Source organism: Zonotrichia leucophrys, chromosome Z (genome assembly GCF_028769735.1).
Source record: "Zonotrichia leucophrys gambelii isolate GWCS_2022_RI chromosome Z, RI_Zleu_2.0, whole genome shotgun sequence".
NCBI classification, from domain to species: Eukaryota; Metazoa; Chordata; class Aves; order Passeriformes; family Passerellidae; genus Zonotrichia; species Zonotrichia leucophrys.
This window is the reverse complement of record NC_088200.1, coordinates 67,038,211-67,051,195: the sequence shown is the minus strand read 5'-3', so window position 1 is coordinate 67,051,195 and position 12,985 is coordinate 67,038,211. Positions and strand designations below refer to the sequence as shown.

Genomic DNA, 12,985 nt, shown 5'->3' with positions numbered 1-12,985 from the left:
TGTGGAAACACTGTTAAAAATTACCACCTGACTTCAGCATAATTAACAAGGTTTGGGAATTTATATGAACTGAGTAATTGAAAAGAATTAGCAAGAGATATATACATTAATCTTCGCCAGTTACAACATGCCTAATGAAATTAAAGGTTCTACTTCTGCTTCATGCTTTGTTTCTGCAAACTTTTTTCATCTGCAGAAGAAAAAGTATATTAGATAAAGACAATTTTAAGAAATTAAAAAGAAGAAACTGCACCACAAGCCTCAATTTCTACATCAATGCTTGAAAATTTTCTTATATATAACTCAAAGTGTTTATCAAAAGTAACCCTGGAGGTTTCTTATTTTAATGTCCATATTTTCAAAGTCTACAGAAAAAATCCATATCAGAGTTATAAATTTAGGCATCACTCAATGTGTTTTTGTTTGCAAATGTACCTTCACAGAAATCCAAGACTATCTCAGTCAAAAAATTCTGCAATTAATGGGTTTACTAAAATGAGCTTTTTCACATGTAACTAAATCTATATGATATTTGGAGAACACAGACAATAAGCAGGAGGAAAAAAAAAGACAATCAAAAGTGATATGGGTAGAGATAGACAATGTTAGAGAAGATAACAAGCATTTGTTATTCTTGTAAGCTACCCATGACCACAGGACCTTCCCCCCTTACTTCACCTTGAAATCCTTCAACAACTTTCAGAAAGGAGTCATCTAAGACTGCATAAATGCCAAGAAAAGGCAGCACACACACAGACACATGGGAATTACACCTGATGCAGAAGCATTCAATTTACTAAAGAACCAAAGAAGAAGGCTCACTACTCTGCCATAACCAGTCTGAGGAAGACTATTTGCCTCTTCCTCTGCTCACCTCTCTTAGCTACTGATAGAACAGCTCTCATGTTTTGCTTAGCAGTCCTTCTCGCAAAGAATTCTTCTGTTCCTATGCTCTTTCCTTTCAACATCTAAACCAGAAGTTCAAGAATTACTGCTTGTTTATTTCAGTATCTTTCTGGTAATCCCCTGTGATTAGTTCCGCAGCTTGTTGGGTTTTTGTTGGATTGTTTTTCTGTCTTTTTTTTCAGAATGGTCTATGTTAAATGACACAAAATATATTGGACAATAAAGTTATTATGGCACACTAGAATCAAGCTTTAATTCAGCTTCCTTATGTATAAGGATTTATTTAACATTGCTTACACATGTAGCATGATCCTACACTACTTTTTCCCCCAGAAGGAGTTCTTTATCCAAAGCACATAATAAATGGTTCAGTTATTTCATATTTTGTTTTCCTCCTCTGGCTTCCAAACACAGGCTATGTCTTATGTGCAGATTCAAGTCCTGATGTAAAAAAAGAATTCTACACTTCTTCATGAACATTTTCCCCTTGCCCTCATGTGCAATTTATAAATGTGTAAAGAATATTAATGGTGGATCTTCACTCACACAAAGAGTGTGCATTGTATGCAGAACAATGCTACCAGATTGTATAAGGTCAATGCAACCAAGGTCTAAACTATATTCTAATTTAGTGCTGTATACTACTGAACAACCTCAATGAAACATAGTGCATTACACTACACCTGCAATAATAAAATACTCCTTCAGCAGAAAATAAGTTTATCCCTTTATTAGCAATTCATTAACTTACGGACTAATTTTGAAGAAAAAGCCCTTAAGATTTACCTTGCTTTGAAAGTCCAATTTAAAAAAGCAATAGTCATTTGTATACCTAAATATAAGAATTACCTTATGTAAAACAGCACAGAAAAGGAACTGAAAATGTTTTTAAAGTGCTATGGATTGATTAAAAAGATGGGGGAAACCTGAATCATTCTACCAAACTTCAGGTGGTGATAATAATACTGTAGGAATTACTGCCCCCTTCTTCCTTCTTTATTACAATGGACAAACATTTTTTGACTTCCCTCCACCTTTGCCAAAGACCTTAAGGAAACCTATTAAATATCTATTAAAGAAAAAGAAAATTTACTGCCTACACATCAAATGTGGAGCTGCATTCAGGGAAAGGAAGGTGACTTCTTTTACCATAGCTAAATGAATTGTCTCATACCTTAGTATGGGATAGTCATCAGCAGATTAGAGGAGTGTGCCAGCCTGTGAGTTTTAGTACTCATAGTTCTGCTTTCATAGACTGTGACTTAGACAGAGAACTTAATTTCTTTCTCTCTCCTCTTAAATATTTTCCACTTATTCTGAGCATGTATAGTCATGACAGAGACCATTTCTCACTGTATGGAAGTGCATGATTAGTACACTTTGATGCTCATCTTAACTTTGGCAAAGAATGTAATACAATATCATTATGATACACAGTATAATGAAAAGGGAACAAGCACTTAGACATGGTTTCTAAATCTGTCACAACTACTAATGTAAGTTCTGTGCTTAACTGAGTAAAATTTATTTTGATCACTCTAACATGTAAGAGTAAAATAAGAGAGTTCATGCAGCACAATTCTATAAAGCAAACCACACAGAACAGAACAAAACCAAACAGATTATTGAAGATGAAGGAAAAAAAATATTAATCATAAATCACAACACGGCACAAGTTGAAAAGCAAAAATTTAACTCCTAAAACACAAACCAGGTAATTTTCTGAGCATTCTTGAAAAATGCTTTAAATAATTCTTCATAAATCTCTGCAGACAGACACTAAATGAATGGGTCTCCTTTAAATTATCTACAGAATTATTTTGCTTCCCTGTTTTCTTTGGCTTTCTGCTTCCTCTTAACAAATATGCAATCCTGCATGTGTCAGGCACACTCCTTTAAAATCCACAGCCATCGAGACCCAGCTATGTATCTTTACCACCAAAGAAACACGTATGCACAACAGAATCTTAAAAAAGCTGGTCACAGCAATGATGGATTTAAGTTATTAACCGATCAAAAAAAGATGGATGGTGGTCTGCTTTTCTTAATCTACATCATCATCTAGATCTATTTAAGGATATGTGGTACACTAACAAACTTAGTTAAGGTTTCGATAAAATCAGTAGAATAATCTGCCCTGTTACATTGAGACTGTATCGATCAATAAAATCACTTGTACTAGGAAAGTACTGTTAAGTACTGACAATCCTAGCCATTAATATTATTTAACACTCTGCTCACAATCTTTAATGAGGACAAAGAACATTTTGTCTTTTTATACTTATCATACCATTGCTTTTCGAACTCCTTACAGAAGCTGTTCAGCCTTGATTCTGCACACTAAATGGAGTTAGAGACAGAAGACACTGAATAATTTTGGATAATTGAGAGAATTTTCAATGTGATTAATAGATGTGGGTGATTCAACACACTTTCCAGCAAAACATTAGTTAAATCTTATTTCACTGAATCCAACTTTTTTTTGCAACTTTCTAATGCTGGGCCCTTTCTTCTCAGCATATTCTCCTGTATTTAAAATAAAACTGGTTTCCAGAAACAGCAATCAGGAAGATAATCATCTCTTCTGGACTTGATGGGAATTTTTTTTTTCGCAAATAAGCCAATTTGATCTTAAATTCGTTAGAAATAGATCCTAACAGTGAATGCGTATATAGGACAAAGGAAAGGACTGCCTCTGCAGGAACCTTCGTGGTGCCTAATGAATGATACAAGGAAGTCAAAGTCATTTCCATCCACTCCTGCTCACAGACATGGGGAATGGTTAAGCAGAAGCCTAGTGGGGAAAAAACCCCACAGGTTAGGCACACAGAGGACAAGGTGAAGAAGAAAAAAAATAAGCCCACATTTTACACAAAATTTCCATAGCTTAAAATTTCAACCTCTGAATTCAGCTTTTAAGTATATAACCAATTACCTCCCATGTGTAAAGCATTTGGTCTGAAAAAGCCTTTCAAGTGGCTTTGCACAGTCACATCACCTGCATGCCTCTTCATTATCTCTCTCTCTCTCTCTCTCTCTCTCTCTCTCTCTCTCTCTCTAGATACATCTCAATTATTCAAATATGTCTTCTCAACCACATAATTAATTCCTTTTCCTTTTTAGATAGTGGTCATGATAGATACAGGGTTCAGTTCTCAAAAACACATTAATGTTTAAACAAATATAGTAACAAACTGAAACACAAGTGTGTCTCTAACTACTTTAAGGATTATATAAGAAAGGTCATTGCTTCAGACTAAAGATCCATTTAGGACTGTATCCCAAAATGGCTATAAATGGACACCAATGAAGAGTATAAATGTGCAAGACTACCATATAAGACATTTTTCTTCAAAACAAAATCAGCTTCACGAGTTATTTCCACCTAGCGGACCTTCTATGCTTGCCATAAGCTATCCTTTCATATACCTTTCCAGCCTTCCAATTGAACGAACTCAAAATTTTGTGTTCACAACACTCTTGGGTGAAGGTACACAGGTATGTGGGAACAATTAAATGCTTGATACAGAACGGATTTTTGAAAATACAAATGAAGAAAAATTGTAATGAATGGATAAATGTGGTGAATGAACATGGACAGAATGGATAAATGTGATGAATGTGAACTGCACAGAAATAAAATTTAAATAGTTGAATGATCATTGAATAATTCTGAGATCATTTTGCCATTGCATTTCCATAATTGAATAGTAAGCAATTTGATTCATTTTTGTTGGGCAAAGGCAATAAAATGTCCCATAAAAGTGCACCTATTACTCACAGAGATCTCAATAATTCTAAATATCTCCAAAAGCACCAGTCACGTCTACAGCTATTACATATGTAACATCAAAAACTGTTCCACTTAGAAAGCACTTACAGACCTCATCTGATACTAGAGGTCTGTATCAGCTTAAGCCACAATCAAGATCTTCCTGTCTTTATATGAAGTCCTAGTTTTTGTTCTGCTTAAGAGAGCTCACATAACTTTTATGTACTACTACGGGATCATTTTTTCCACTACTTCAAAGAGAAGAGAAACAATGAAAAACCGTGTACATCACCAAGCATTTCTTTTCCCCAAATAAATTTCTTTTCTTTTCTGATTCTACTCCTACTCCAGAGTTCTGAAGCAGGATTTCAGCTGCAGTTACAGAACAGGCTATTTCGCTATTGAAAAGCAAAGCTCTAGCAAACACATTATGTGGAGTACTTGCACACTAGCATCAGGAGCCCAGATGCCTCATCTTAGAGCAGAGATCTCTCCAGTCTTCTTGACAATGGATAAAGTTACAAATGTCTGAATTCGCATTCCTTCTTGTTAGAACAGCAAGAGGTCAACAGAAATTGAATCAGTTAAGCAGTGAAGATCTAATGAAGCTCCTCATAAGGTGATGGAAAACTTTCTTCTTCACAATTTGATAAAAAACCCTGAGAAATCACATTAACACAGCCCTCAGAATGATAGTGAAAAGGGACAATCACTGAAGCTTGAAGAAAGCACAATTCTTATCCCCAGCTGAATATGAAATGCCATACTAAGTTTGAAATGCTCTGCAACAGACTTTTCAAATCACCAAAAGAACCTTTCAGTATTTTTAACAGAATCTAAAACTTTTATGAAGTAATGTAACAAAATTACATCAACTTAAAAGAAAATAGTACAAAAAATTTGTTCATATCCACTATCCCATCAGAAAACGCTATTTACTTATTTAAACTTTACTGCAAGGAATTATGCATCAATGCTTATTGAAGTAATTAAAGAAAATCATAGTGGCCCATGAAGATAAGACAGCTGGAGCCAAATTTTCTATATTGACAGTTTGTCCTCTGCAGTCTAACTACAGAAATAGCTCATTTGTCCTCAGTTTTTGCAATTGCAGTTGAACTGTTCCCCCAAAAAGAGTAAAAGAAAGCAATATAATAATGTGTACTTTTCTTCTTAATATTTCTGATGAGCTTACTCATAAAGCAACTCCACATTATTCATTATATTATTACATCCACTGTTTTCCTAACTTCACCCTGCTGGAAACTAAGACAGCTAAGGAGTATAGAATTGGATTTTAATTTCTTAAAAGAAAAATTATAACAGAGATGGTTTTACTTATGGTTCTCAGGAAAGATTGGTAGTTAAAATATTTTTAAAGAGAACTGCATTCTGAAGAATACTGAAATATAGTCAAAGTGCTTCTCAGATCTCCAGATTATTTCCTTAAATGGAAAACAAATTTCTAGTCTAGTTTCATAAATGCCATAATTCATTTTTAAGATTTGGATTCCTGAAACTACTGGAATGTTGAAGTTCATCAAGTCTTCATGTCTCACAGCCAAGGAGCACTTTAACCAATCTTATCTCCAGGAATCAGGACTGTTCTCTTTGTAAAAAAGTTCAAGAAAAAATAAAAGGCAAGTATGTTTTCTTGACCTCAGCCAAGAGAGAAATATTAGCTCTACATATTAACTCTGGTTAGAAACGTATGTACATAGAGACCCTACATTTATACAGAGTACTTCAGAAGGTCTACAACTCTCTGTTTTATATTAGAGCCTTGCTAGTCAGAAGAAGAATTTCTTCAGGTCACCCAGACCACATGAAATGAGTTAGTACTCTGAAATTAATAAAAAATATGGGCCTCCTTCAAAATCTCTCCCTATAAGCAAATTACTTCAGTGAAGACTTAGCAGCAGTTATCAAGTCTCATGCTGAGGTGTGGGTGCCACTTCAAAGTGAATTCTGTTAACGATGCTTGTTATCTTGTTGGACTGATGATATCAGCAAATGATGAGATTTCTTTAGCCCAAGGGGGTTGAAAATATCTATTCCATTGAACTTTAAAAGGCAGGCCTGTCAAAGGGCAAGTCCCTGGGGTAGACAGACTGGATGGCAATAACATCCAGTGTCAGCTTACTGGGACAAGGATATGACCTAACTCCAAATGAGCAGGTGGCTAGATCAAATTCTTCCCCATTACCAATTCACAGGAAATAAGCTCTGTAAAAACTGCTCCTGCAATAGTATATAATATAAAATGTATTTGTAACAAATACTGCTCCGATCCAAAGCAGCTGCAGCTGCTCTGATAGCCAGTTAGATGAAGTCCCTCCAGTGTCACCCCTCAACGTTCAAAATAAGACTCCAACTACCTGTTCACTTGATCCATGTACAAAATGACTTACTGAACTCAGACACAGTAAAAACTGTGGGAGTTCTCAAGTGATTTTTGTCTTATTTAAATTCACATACAAACCAAATTACATTTCTGTATTGCTCTGTGAAAACAATCAGTCCAAGACTGGACAGTGGATGAAAAAAACTCAAACCAAACAAACACCATCCAGAAGCTACAATGCTAGTTTATCAGTGTGCTTCATCATCTTCCACACTTACCTTCACCTTGTGGTACTTTAAAGCAAATACATTTATCTACACTCACTACTATGAGGGAACACAGGCTTTCAGGGCAGATCCTTTAGGCAGCCCTTCTCAAATTATAGGCACCTTATACAACCAGCTGCTTAAAATCCTTATCTTCTACCTTTCTTCAACACAAAGCTCCTCATGAAGCCCATCAAGAGAAGATATTTCTAACCATAAATAAATATGAAGTCCAAATCTTACTGCGTACTAAAACTACTATCAAGACAGATTTTTGTGAGCAATAGTGTAACCCAGTGATTTATTTTACAACTTCAAAATCAAAACCACAAGGATTCTCATCTCTGCTGTACTGCAAGCTACAAGCTCAGATATACAAGTAAGTAACTATAAAGTTACTTAGTCAATGGCCACTACAAGGCAGTAAAAGCTGGTTAAGTACTCTTCTACTGACAGTAACAGGTGTTTTGAGATTCAGAGGAGACCAAGGGGAGGCATCATTTTCAACATCCTTAGGAGGGGAAGAGGAGGGGTAGGCACTGATCTCTTTGTGGTGACCAGTGACAGGACTCCAGAGAATGGTCTGAATTTGTATCAAAGGAGATTTAAGTTTGATATCAGGAAAAGTTCTTCATCCATAGGGTGGCTGGGCACTGAACAGGCTCCGCAGGGCAGTGGTCACAGCACCAGCCTGACAGAGCTCAAGAAGTGTTTGGACCAAGTGCTCTTGGGCACATAGGGTGACTCTTGGGGCTCTGCTGTGCAGGGCCAGGACTTGGACTCGATGATCCTTGTGAGTCCCTTCCAATTCAGTTTATTCTCTGATTCTGTGTTTTTCTTGTTTAGCAAAGACTAAATCAGCCCAGCTTAAGTGCTTTGTGCTGTAGTTTAAGCTCATGCACAGAGACATTTACCATGATAAACAGAGTAGTAATAGCTTATTTCTTCATACTACTTTGCTTTAATGTTTGGGGCCACAATCTGTCATTCACTTATCTTTGCATCTGTTTCCTCATTAATAAATTAAACATAATCCTTCTTTCCTCTTGTCAGTCAGTTGATTGTTCTCAGTATTCACAAGGACTCTGTAAATATTATTAAACATGCAGTTGAATTACTAAGCATATTAGTGCTCTAGTCAATTGTTTCACAGTATAAAAAACAATAGTAGCACATTCCAGTCAAACTTGTAAAATATGAAAGTCTTACTTAAAAATAGTGTAGATAAATCATTCTTTCAAAATTCTATTAAAATTGGTCTACTATAACAAGAAAACGTTCTGACGCAACCTTTCAAAAACAGAAGTAAAATAAGCAGTCTTATGACAATTAGCTGCCAGTGGCTACTGATACATTAAAAAATAATAAATAAATAAATATTCTTTGTAGCTCACAATTTAATAATACTTCATTTATTTGTAATTTTGCTGCTCTTCAGAAAGATATAATGAAATGTTTCTGAGCTCCTGTCCATCCACTCCAAGAAACAAACAACTTGTGCTGAAAGCATTTAAAAGGGTGGTTTCATCATGAAAAGGTCACAAAAAGTAACAAGGTCCTGGCAACTGCAGCACCTTCCATCTTAGACAGAGGAATGTCTTGCTTTCTTTATTACTTAGTAGAGAATGATTCTACTACCCTCATTTCATGTCAATATTTTTATCTGCATTTAATTACAGACAACGATTTAGTTGAAAATATCTTAAGAACCCAATATGGATAGACCTTGTCAGGTACAGGTCTGCATTCGATGACCATCTGCATGGTATGAATTCATTGAACATTACATCTATGTAATAGCTCAGTATTTGCATATGGTTCTGGCTGGCTTTATACAAAACAATTAATGACTGGCATGTCTTCGTAAAACTTTATCTGCTGCACAAATGTCTGGCTACAAGCACCACCACTGCCTAGTGACAGTAGTAGCCAAACAACTCCTACAGATAAACCGTCAGTAGTACCACCTGAAAACATGTTTGCAATATTTTACATAAATGGTGTTAAATAAAAAACTGATCACATTTTCTGAAATTGTAATATATTTCTACACTGTGCTTTGACAAATGCTTAGAACTATTAAAAGATGTCTCATAACTGAAGTGCCTAATTACGAAATTTTTATTGTCTAGAACCAGGCTCTAATTATCTTAAATGTTAAAATTTTACTGATGATTAATTCTGCGTTCTACTAGTGGGCACAGAAATTAATTACTATGACAAAAGCATTAACAACTTTTCTTCTTGTTTAAATTAGTATACACATTGGTATGCATATAACTTAGAGGCTTGTCATGTTTTTAAACAAATGATGCCCAGCAGTCCCTTCCAACCTAAACCACTGCATGTTCCTATGACAGCCAACAGCAATAGAATAGAGGAAGAGTTAATTCAATGGGCAAGACTGCAAAAGAACAAGAATTGACTAACTCTTCCAGTAGGGGGAGATGTTCTTTTACAGTTTATCAGCAATTAAAAGTAATAACCAGATTACCTCTCTACCTTTTTAATGAAATCATCTGCTTAAGACTAACTGGTACATGTGCCTTGGTAGTGATTATGTCCAAAAGAAAGTTGTATGGAAACCAGAAAAACCAGTGTGAGTAAAGAGGCAAGTGTGAGTAAAAATAGAAGACTCTTATTCTTGCCTTCATCCCAAAACAATTATGTTTTGACACATTATTTCTATCAACCCCTTCAGTAAAACAGCACTTGGATTACTGTAGCTGAAAGTGCAGTGAATTGGGAACATGTTTAGAGGAATACCTTCATCTAGTTTTGCCACCAGAGAAACAGCTGTGAATGTACACCGCAGGACATTTTTTAAAGCAATCACGGTGACAACAGAAATTCCAGGTATTAAAAATGAATGGATTTATTCCTGATATATTTAGACGTCTATACAATTGCATCATTCCTGAAGACTCCTTTTATTGTCTTTATCAAAATCATGACCCATCTAGGTAGATCCTAGGACTTAAAGCAAATGTCCAAACCAACTGAGATTAATATGAGATGACAGGTGCCTATTTCACCTAGAGGAACAATTCATATACAGGCATGTACAGCAGAGTGATATGAATTTAATGAGCTGATGCTTCCCTAGTCTGTCAAAATAGAGGTGAGCTAACTAAAGCCTCATAGTTTTTCTGCAACATTTTTGATTGGTATAGACAGAACAACTTTGGAAAGAATAACATTATTTTCCCCATTTTAGGCAGAAGAAAATTAAGGTTCACCAAAGTCAATGAGCAGCCTTTGGAAAAATCAGGAAAAAAAAAGCAAAACAGTCTGGATTTCTAGCTTGTAGTTCTGCTAAGTGAACAGAAATCACTGCTGCTGGTAAGTATACAGATTACTTCCCACTTCTAAAACTGCCTATCAGTAACATGCCACACTTCCTACTTTCTAATGCTGTGGAAATGGATGCTGCTTTTACTCTCAGCAGGCTGCAAGGAGACACACCTGCAAGTACAACTCCAAGCCTTGTCGTCGCTGCTCCAGGACTTTGGGGACCCAGTTTCTCACGTGCTTTGAAGGGATCTCTGGTGTTCTTATGAACTTCTTGAGCTGCGAGAAAGAAAGACAGAAAGAAAGAAAAAGAAAAAAAAAAGAGCATAAAAACCTATGTATTAAGGACAACAGCATGGAAATGAAGTTACTTACAATCATCTCCCTGAAATAATAACAGCTGTCATACCTACAGAATGCGGTTAAAAATCTTTACTTCCAGTTGCCCTGGATAGTAAAGAGGAACCCTACTAACAATTTTTTGTGACTAATAATGAAATGGCAACCACTACATGAGAATATTTGAAATTAGATTTTCCCATTAGTCTACCTGGGACAATACCTCACAACATTACCATAACATAACCAGAAATTGCCTTGCTAAGTGCAGTGAACACACGATAATGGCTTTTAGTTCGAGACTTAGGCAATTATAAACAGGTGTGAAAAGTACAAGGAGGCGTGCAAACCATTTCTCTAGAGAGTTGGCAATCAAGACAAAAATATTGATGCTCTCAAAGTGTACCAAGAGACTGACAGTCTGTGTTTAATATCTTACACAGAGAAACTGCAAGATTGTCCCTGATTATATTTCAAAGACAGCTCCATAACTATTCCTCTAAAGATTCCCACAGGAAACCTTACACATGTATCTACATAGATCTATACATAACATGTATCTATATAGATCTATACACACACAAACACACACACACACACATATATATATTTATATATGTATACATATGATAGTATATACAAAGACAAAAACATGCAACCTGACAACACTAAAAGTCCCCTTGCTGGAGCAACACATTTTTTTAAAATCAAAAAATATTAATGTTTTACTCAAAACTACAGAGCAAAAATAATAACTGAAATAAACTCTGTTGCATTTTAATAGAAGGTGGCATTCTTTCTGTTGAATACTGCCTCTGAGTAAATCTGAAGCAAAGACTGCAAGGAAAGAAACTCAAAATTGACTTTGACATGCATACCCATGGGAGACTGAGAATTTACATTTCATCTGTTAGCTTGCTGGGATGTCACTATAGGAAAAAGCAGTGGCAACGTATCAACATCTCTGCAATCACAAGTATCGAAGCTGCAGCCGGGAAATCTCAATTGCTCTGGAAACATTTTGCAACTTCCTTATTTCTTAACAGTGCTAAATTACAATTAAATGTGAAGTGAGAAAAACAACTTGAAAATAAAACTCCAAACCCAGCTACGTTTACTAACTGATCTTAAAAACAGAATACAACCCCCCATTTTTCCTTCTAAATTGATTGGGGATGTTGAAGAAACTACAGTCACTGCTGTTGTGAACTATGACAGCACCTGCAAGCAAGCAACAAATGAGAAGAACATGCCAGATGAGTGCAGACAAATCTGAAACTATACAAGCGTCCACCAAGACTTAGCTGCTTACAAGATAAATACTCTGTGGCTGGTAACTCAGCTGGTGATTAACAATCCCCTGGTGCTCTGTGGCCCTGTTACATATAAAACATTCAAATCCCAACTATTTAATGTGCTGGCATAGATACTGGTTGTAAGTATAAAGCCAACATTACACAGATATACAAAAGATATACTAAAAGCCCATTTTCTTATGCTTACAATAATCCAGTCATATATATTGCTATAAATAATTATAACAATGTCAAGGAATATTAAGCAAAACTATGTATGCATTAGCTGTCTTGCTTCAGACTTGTTCCAACACAAAACAAAACACATTTCTCTGAGGACTATTACTGCCCACAGTACCTTCCTGTCTGTAACACTGACCTAATGCCTATTGACATGCTGTAGTCTCTATTTTCTGCAAGACCTAAAGATGATGAACATGATCAAGTAAAGGGTTATTTGCCCAATTATGAAAAGATAATATGATGTAGAGTATACACTAGATATTCTAAAATTATAGACAGCTTGCAAAAAAAGGATGTTTTACATTTCAGATTTTTGCAAATTTCACTGCAATAGTTTTAACATTGTGACCTTCTAGGACAATTATATTTAAAAAGAACTACCAATATTTATTAACATATGGGGAAAGAATTATAAAAAGATATTTGGGGATAAATATGAACAAATGGTTGTATTTTAAATTATGTTATACCCCTAGAAATAATTTAATTCTTGCTAAAAAACTTTCCAAATGAGAATAATAAAACTTCT

At 35.4% G+C, this 12,985-nt stretch overlaps 1 protein-coding gene across 2 annotated transcripts in view; it reads right to left on the bottom strand.

Annotated features, from left to right (window-relative positions):
• Positions 1–12,985, bottom strand: part of SNX24 (sorting nexin 24) — an 86,716-nt gene that overhangs the window by 25,643 nt on the left and 48,088 nt on the right. For both annotated transcript variants that reach the window (XM_064735395.1, XM_064735397.1), the window contains exon 3: positions 10,754–10,858. In XM_064735395.1, coding sequence (XP_064591465.1) covers positions 10,754–10,858 — 105 coding nt within the window. The remainder of the gene's footprint in view (positions 1–10,753; positions 10,859–12,985) is intronic.